The 8,771-nt window shown below is 45.1% G+C and overlaps 1 protein-coding gene across 1 annotated transcript in view; it reads right to left on the bottom strand.

Annotated features, from left to right (window-relative positions):
• Nucleotides 1-3,705: 3,705 nt before the first annotated feature.
• The window catches only part of CD99 (CD99 molecule), a 39,925-nt gene continuing 34,859 nt past the window's right edge, over nucleotides 3,706-8,771 (bottom strand). Inside the window, exons 9-10 of the mRNA XM_011934294.1 lie at nucleotides 7,082-7,138; nucleotides 3,706-4,239 (exon numbers count right to left, since the gene is read on the bottom strand). Of these exons, the coding sequence (XP_011789684.1) occupies nucleotides 4,214-4,239; nucleotides 7,082-7,138 (83 nt within the window). The 3' untranslated portion in view covers nucleotides 3,706-4,213. The remainder of the gene's footprint in view (nucleotides 4,240-7,081; nucleotides 7,139-8,771) is intronic.

The following is an 8,771-nucleotide window of genomic DNA, read 5'->3' as shown; positions in this document are numbered from 1 at the left end:
AGGCTGGAGTGCAGTGGGGCAATCTTGGCTCACTGCAACCTCTGCCTCCTGGGTTCAAGTGATTCTCCTGCCTCAGCCTCCCAAGTAGCTGGGACTACAGGCGTGCGTCACCACACCTGGCTAATTTTTCTATTTTTAGTGGAGTTGGGATTTCACCATGTTGGCCAGGCTGGTCTCAAACTCCTGACCTCAAGTGATCTGCCTGCCAAGGCCTCCAAAAGTGCTGGGATTACAGATGTGAGCCACCGTGCCCAGCCCTTAAATAACTTTTTAATTATCATTCCCCAAATCATTGGACTTTCTTTACATAGAAGTTCCAAAATAATGAAACAAAGAGTTGTTTTACCCAGGTATTTAATGATCCAACAAGCCATGTAATTTAAACTTTATTTTTCAAATAACCCACTTTCAATAAAATCATGTTTATTTTTATGTCCACGAGAAATTAAAATGAATCATCTACAAAGACGGACATCCACCCTCCACAAAAAAGTAAGTCTTGTTGACACATTTCTTGGAAGTATAAATTTATTTATAAATAAGCCCTAATTTGACTTATCTTTAAAAAAAAAACTTTTTTTTTTTACTATTCTTTTTATTATTCTGCTTCTTGTTTAATGAGCCATTTCTGTGGATAGTATAATACTTACAAAAATGTCAATGTTATTCATAGAATGACAACAGATTTAATGTATTTTTTCTTTTTATTATTCTAAAGTCAGTTGGTGTGAAGAATCTGATCTCGAAGACAATTCTTGATGATTCATTGGGGAGGACTAGAAACACCACCCTCTAACTTTATAACAAGTGATGGTCACTCAGCAAAGTGGCCAGGCATGCTGGTTAATCCAGCTTTCGGCCCTTGAAGATTCACCAGACTAAGGATTAAGTGAAAAAGAATATGTACCACCTACTTCACTAAGGGCACTACCTTTCATATGTAAACAGTCCCCTATAGATCAATAAGAAAAGGACCCAACACCCGTATAAAAACAAAGGGCAACTCAAAGGTTTTCCAGAAATGGAACGCAGATGATTTTATGAAGATAGGCCGTTTGATATCATTTTTCAACTAAGAGATTGGCAATAATCAGAGAGTTTGTAGGGCTCTTAGGAAACAGATCTTATTTTTCAACTAAGAGATCGGCAATAATCAGAGAGTTTGTAGGGCTCTTAGGAAACAGATCTGAGACATCATTCAAGTCCCAGGCACTTGCGAAACTTCTATGGGGAATGGACTGACAGTATCCTTAAAAAATTAAACATTCACATCCGTGGTCGGCCCCCTCAAGGGTGGACAGGATGAGGCATTTGTGATGTGTCAATACATCCTGGAGAATCTAGAAGGTCATCTCCACACCTGCACCACAGGTGGCATCCTATAGGTATTTGCTCAAGGAAGCAATGAAAGGGTAAGATAAATAACCAAGGGTTTCCCGCCACTATGTTCACCCGATTTCACACACTCCAAGTTACCACTAGTATCAAAATCAGAAGAAATAACTCCAATGCCAGAAAAAGCCAGCTGGCTGTGCCCATCAATATCCTGAGAATGATGGGATGTGAAAAGGTGTTGAATCCTCAACAGCAGGGAGACTGCTTGGATGACCCCCAACCAGAACTGAAATTGAAGGCAGAGTTTCTGAGCTTAGAAATGGGAAAGACCCAGCATTTATGACTGACTCCTTCATCCAACCTCTTCCCCCAAATCAGATGATTTTTGACACGGGTATGGTAACACCATACCTTTGCGTAGACAGATTCATGGGAAACCTAGCTTTTGTGACGTGCAGCAGTTTTTAACACCATCATCAGTGGCAAAATGAACATTTCCTTGAAATTGCCTTTCTCTGCATGACTATTTTAACAGCTTCACGTTAGCCTGCCTGTGCGACAGAGGACATACTGATGATATCCTCATTTTCCGGTGGAGGAAAGTTTATGAAGTCAATCCCATTCCAAATATCAGGACTTTAGATCTCTATGAGATTAGCACAGAATGCAAGTGGAGCCCTCTCCAAGTTCAAAATACAAGAGACATGTATTTTGAAAGCCTCAATGGGGAAACAATTCTCAATGTGGAAAAGTTGTCATGTATTGCAGAGAAGAGAACAGGCTTTTGGTTAATCCCAACTTGTTAGAAAGGGTATGAGGGTTTTCTCAGCCACAAGGCTATGTTACCCCCACATTAAACCCAGCTTTCACATCGAAGTAGTTCCACACTGTGTAAAGACTGGACAGACTGTTTGTAAATTTGTGATATTCAACCCATATGAAACTCAAGAGAACACGGGGAAGTATTTAGGTGCAGGTATCAGGATGCAGGGAGTACCTGGATGCAGGGAAGTATCTGGAAGCAGGGAGTATCTGGACTCAGAGGGTACCTGGATACAGGGGGTAGCTGGATACAGAGACTATCTGGATGCATGGAACATCTGGATGCAGGGAGTACCTGGATATGAGGGAGTATCTGGATGGAGGAGAGTAACTGGATGGGAGGGAGTATCTGGATAGAAGGGAGTATCCAGATGGAGGAAAGTATCTGGAAGGAAGGGGGTGTGTGGAAGGAAAAGCATACATGGATATAAGAGAGTAACTGGATGGAAGAAAGTATCTAGATGAAAGGGAGTATCTGGATGGAAGAGAGTATCTAGAAGGAAGGGAGTATGTATGTGGGTACAGGAGAGTAACGGAATGGAAGGGAGTACCTGGATGGGAGTATCCAGATGCAGGGGGCATCTGGATGCAGGGAATACCTGGATACAAGGGAGTATCTGGATGAAGGAGAGTATCTGGAAGGGAGTTTGTGGATAGAGGAGAGTAACTGGATGGGAGTATTTGGATGAAGGAGAGTATCTAGATGGAAGGGAGTAATTGGATGAAAGGGAGTATCTGGATGGAAGACAGTATTTGGATGAAAGGGAACATCTGGATGCAGGGAGTATCCAGATATAGGGAGTATCTCAATGGAGGAGAGTACCTGGATGTAAGGAGTATCTGGATGCAGTAAGTACCTAGATTCATAGAGTATCTGGATTCAGGGGAATAACTGGATGCAGGGAGTATGTGAACTCAGTGGGGGTACCAAAATGCAGGGAGTATCTGGATGCAGGAAGCACCTGGCTATAAACCAAAATCTGGATGGAGGAGAGTATCTAGATGTAGGGAGTATCTGGATTCAGACGAGTATCTGAATATACAGGAGTATCTGGAAGCAGGGAGCATCTGGACTCGAGGGGGTATCTAGCTGCAGGGAGAGTATCTGGAAACAGGGACTATCTAGATGGAGGAGAGTATCTGGATGTAGGGAATAGCTGGATTCAGATGAGTATATGAATATACAGGAGTATTTGGAAGCAGGGAGTATCTGGACTCGGGGCAGGGTACCTAGCTGCAGGGAGAGTATCTGGAAACAAAGTATCTGGATGGAGAAGAGTATCTGGCTGGGAGTATCTGGGTGCAGAAGAGTACCCGTCCCAATGTGGCAGGACACGGGAAAGGACAAGAGCCCAACAAGGACATTTTGGAAGGAAAGAGCTAGCACTTAGGCTGAAAATTTGCCTTAAAGCCCCAGAAAAAGAACTTGGAACCCATCCTGTAAATTACCCATCCTGTAAACCACAGCCTTCTTTAACATCCACCCATGGCAAACAGTTTGAGTAACAAAAAAAAAAAAAAAAAAAAAAAAAAAAAAAAAAAAAGCACTTGGTTTCTAATTTCTTTTTATTAGTCTGCCATGAAAAAGAAATATCCCTACAAATGAAAGAAATATTGAAGAAACAAATTGAAGGGCTTACCTTATTTTAATTAAAAAAAAAAAAGTCAGGGCTACCAGGGAAGTTTCAGACGTGCTCAATGGACACGTGATTTGTAAACAGCTGAGATTCTGGGGGACGGGGGGTGCCTCGGTGGGGTTGACATTTGAGTTACGGGGACTTCATAATGGCCAGCCTTTCACATCCCATGGGAAACCCCTCTCCCCAGGGCCTTGGAGAATGGGGGTCCAAGTGCCTATCCCCCTTTGGATGTTTCATCGTTAGTAAACATCATCCGCCCAGCAACAAGCAAAGCACATCGCAAGATTACAACAAAGAATCCCCCGTGAACAGAAGGCCTCCGACTCTGCTCTCACGCAAATGTCCTTCGGGGAGGAGCCTCAGGCAGCTGTTCTAACCCTGCCGCCAACGCCTGGGCTGTTTCTGCCAACATTCTTCTATTTCTCTAAAAGAGTACGCTGAACTGTGAGAGACAGAGAGAAGAGAAAGTCATTCCCAGTTCCCTGAGCACTCACGTGGACACAGTTGCTAAAACTTTCAGGAGCCGGTGGTTTTATTTCTGCATAAGAAAAATGGGCCCAAAACTCATCACGAAAAAGCAAAACCCTAACTCTCAATCAATTCAATCAATTTCATTGAATGATGCCATTCATACAAAAAAAAAAAAAAGGATACTGCAGAAAAAGCAGAAGGAAAACGGCAGAAGGCAATTTCCACTAACGACATCACCAAGACAGTAACAAATGCCTATAACTTACCAAATGGAAGAATAAATCTTCTAAACGAGAGTGTGCAGTTTTTATTGATTTGCAGTTATGCCAGGCTGAGATTTTCTGGTCTGTTCATTTAAGTTTTGGAAACTTTATTCTGAATGTTAGTCTTAAAATTATTTTGGAAGGAGAAGCTGGGATTTGGAAGAAGGAATTAAGAACAATGGTATTTTTCTTCCAAACAGGCTGGTAGAAAACACTGGAATGCCAAGCCCTTCAAGTAACGAGGGCCCCACACATATATACCAATGTACTGGCTAATGAAGCCAGACAACTTCATTAGTGGGCAGCAGAAGAAATCTTCCTTTTCTCTTCAAGATATAGCTTGTTCTAAACATCTTTCCCTGACTCGAAAGAGCAGTCAACAAGACACTAACTTTCTTTTATTTTTATTATTATTTTTGAGACAGAGTTTTGCTCTTGTTGCCCAGGCTGGAGTGCAATGGCGGAATCTTGGCTCACCACAACCTCTGCCTCCCAGGTTCAAGCGATTCTCCTGCCTCAGGCTTCCAAGTAGCTGGAATTGCAGGCATGTGCCACCACACGTGGCTAATTTTGTATTTTTTGTTATTGTTGTTAAGTAGAGACGGGGTTTCTCCATATTGGTCAGGCTGGTCTCGAACTCCCAACCTCAGGTGATCCGTCCGCCTCAGCCACCCAAAGTGCTGGGATTACAGGCATAAGCCACCGCGTCTGGCGAGACACTTTCTAGAAGTCTCTATCTTTAAAACTGAATGCCAGGCACGGTGACTCACGCCTGTAACCCCAGCACTTTGGGAGGCCAAGGTGGGCAGATCACTTGAGGTCAGGAGTTCGAGACCAGCCTGGAAAACATGGCGAAGGCCCGGTCTCTACTAAAAATAGAAAGAAAATTAGTGGGGCATGACAGTAGGTGCCTGTGGTTCCAGCTACTCAGGAGGCTGAGGAAGGAGACTCACTTCAACCCGGGAGGCGGGCACTGCAGTGAACAGAGGTCGCACCACTGCACTCTGGCGACAGAGAGAGACTCCATCTCAAAAAGAAAAAAAATTAAAATACTTTAAATCATCTCACTAAAAATACATCTCAATTTGACAGCTCCTATTAAAAATAAACGTTGCATCTCTCAGGCAAATGAGAAGGTTCCAATTATGTACAAATGAAAGACAAAACACACGCACATATATACACACAGAAATGTCTTTCTTGCCATTTTCAAAAGTGCTTCTAATGGCAAAATGCCTTTTACCCTGAGAGGCTTCTCACGAATTAAACAGTCTCTTCTTTTTTTTTTTTTTTTTTTTGAGACGGAGTCTTGCTCTGTCCCAGGCTGGAGTGCAATGGCCGGATCTCAGCCCACTGCAAGCTCCGCCTCCCGGGTTCACGCCATTCTCCTGCCTCAGCCTCCCGAGTAGCTGGGACTGCAGACGCCCGCCAACACGCCCGGCTAATTTTTTGTATTTTAGTAGAGACGGGGTTTCACCGTGTTAGCCAGGATGGTCTCGATCTCCTGACCTCGTGATCCGCCCGTCTCGGCCTCCCAAAGTGCTGGGATTACAGGCTTGAGCCCCCGCGCCCGGCCTAAACAGTCTCTTCTTAACCACATTTTCCACCTGGTTGAGAGGAGTTGTAGAAAGTGATAGCAGGCTGGGCGCGGTCGTTCACGCCTGGAATCCCAGCACTTTGGGAAGCTGAGGCGGGAGGGCTGCTTGAGGTCAGGATGGGCAACCTAGTGAGACCCTGTCTGCGCAACCTAGTGAGAGCCTGTCTCCACGAAATAAAAAATCAAATCAGTCGGGCATGGTGGTGCACACCTGTGGTTCCAGACAATCAGGAGGCTGAGGTGGGAGGATCCCTTGAGCCCAGGAGGTCAGGGCTGCAGTAAGTTATGATCGTGCCGCTGCACTCCAGCTTGGGCAACAAAGTGAGACCCTATCTCTAACAACAAAAAAAAGGTTGACAGCAAAACTTGACAAGTTATATTTCAGGAGATACATTTCAGGAGGACTTTTAATTCCCAGTGCACGCCAGCCAGCTGTGGACTTCCCGATGATGCAAAAATCGTGTGCCACTTGGACCTTTTTTTTTTTGAAACAGTCTCACTGTGTCATCCAGGCTGGAGTGCAGTGGCACGATCTCGGCTCACTGCAACCTCTACCTCTGGGGTTCAAGTGATTCTTCTGCCTTAGCCTCCCACGTAGGTGGGATTACAGGCGCCCACCACCACACCCAGCTAATTTTGTATTTTTAGTAAAGACAGGGTTTCACCATGTTGACCAGGCTGGTCTCGAACTCCTGGGAAAACTTCCTTAATATTTTGTTAAACAGAGACTTAGGCACATATAGGTCTTCTCTGAGGGCCCAGGCCCTAGGAACTTTATACATTCATTGTCTCTTGAAAGTATCCCTCAAAAGCAACAAGACATAAAGGAAGACATTCAAAGCCATGCAACCAAATTTGAGAATGTGAGCAGGACAGCAAGATGGGAGAGCATGGAGAAGATAACATGGGAACACTGGCCACGTGTGCGAACCGCTGTTCCCCGTCCTTCTTACCAGCTGGCTCTGCGTTGGCGTTCCGGTGGCTCTCCATGTCCACCTCCCCTTGTTCTGCTGAAAACAAGAAGAAAACACACAGAGAGGCTCAGTGCAACAGAGAACCCTCTCCTCAAAATACACACAAAATACTTGGGCTTTCCTGAGGTTGACGCTCCTATTGCTTGGATGAGAGCACTCAGTTTTGAACCCCAAGACCCACTGGGAACATGGAGTCTAACACTCAACTAAGTGAAGACTTTGCCAGTATTTTTTCTTTTTCTTTTTTTATGAGACGGAGTCTCGTTCTGTCACCCAGGTTGGAGCGCAGTGGTGCGATCTCCGCTCAATGCAAGCTCCACCTCCCGGGTTCACACTATTCTCCTGCCTCAGCCTCCCAAATAGCTGGGACTAGAGGCACCCGCCACCACACCAGCTAATTTTTTGTATTTTTAGTAGAGATGGGGTTTCACCGTGTTAGCCAGGATGGTCTCGATCTCCTGACCTTGTGATCCATCCGCCTCGGCCTCCCAAAGTGCTGGGATTACAGGTATGAGCCATCGTGCCCGGCTGCCAGTATTTTTTCATGCATGGCACAGGCAGAGATAAACTTCAACAGGGTAATCCAAGCAGCTTTATTTTCCTCTATTTTAAGGGTTGCTTTCTTCTCCCTAAACACTGAGGAACACGCACATGGAAGCCCTTTCTATACATATATAAAAAAAGCACATGCATCTATGAAAATAAGATTCTTAATAACTGCCGCCAAACTCATCAAACAAATGCAGACGGCTGGGCGCAGTGGCTCACGCCTGTAATCCCAGCACTTTGGGAAGCTGAGGCAGGTGGATCACTTGAGGTCAGGAGTTCGAGACCAGCCTGGCCAACATGGTGAAACCCCGTCTCTACTAAAAAATACAAAAATTAGCTGGGTGTGGTGGCGTGCACCTGTACACCCAGCTACTCAGGAGGCTTAGGCAGGAGGATCGTTTGAACCCAGGAGGTGGAGGCTGCAGTGAGCTGAGATCGCACTACTGCACTCCAGCCTGGGTGACAGGGCAAGACTATCTCGAAATAAAAATAAATAAATAAAAATAAATGCAGAGGCTGGGCACAGTGGCTCACACCTGTAATCCCAGCACTTTGGGAGGCCCAGGTGGGCAGATCACAAGGTCAAGAGGTCAAAACCATCCTGGCCAACATGGTGAAACCCTGTCTCTATTAAAAATACAAAAATTAGCTGGGTGTGGTGGCGTGCATCTGTAGTCCCAGCTATTTGGGAGGCTGAGGCAGGAGAATCACTTGAACCCAAGAGGCGGAGGCTGCAGTGAGCCAAGATCATGGCACTGCACTCCAGCATGGTGACAGAGCGAGACTGTCCCAAAATAAAAATTAAAATAAATAAAAATAAATGCAGAGAATCTCAGCAGATTAGCATCTTTTCAGTACCTGGGGAAAGGGGACTTTCTTCCTTTATCCACCCCCCACTGATCATCCTTCTCAGATTGAATCGGCTCTCCTACCCCGCCTTCTACCTCCCCCAAAATGCAGAGTGAGATGAGTGAGGACTCAGACCACTAAGAGCTGCCCCGGCCATCAAAGGACAAGAGAGCCAAGGGGTCTTGTGTACCCAGTGTTCTTCCTCCTCCAGCATTTTTTCCCAGTCTTGTTTCTATTCCCAAATTTCTTTTTTTTTAAATTATTATTAATA

Source organism: Colobus angolensis, unplaced genomic scaffold (genome assembly GCF_000951035.1).
Source record: "Colobus angolensis palliatus isolate OR3802 unplaced genomic scaffold, Cang.pa_1.0 Scaffold133, whole genome shotgun sequence".
Lineage (NCBI taxonomy): Eukaryota > Metazoa > Chordata > Mammalia > Primates > Cercopithecidae > Colobus > Colobus angolensis.
This window is presented reverse-complemented; position numbering and strand designations above follow the sequence as displayed.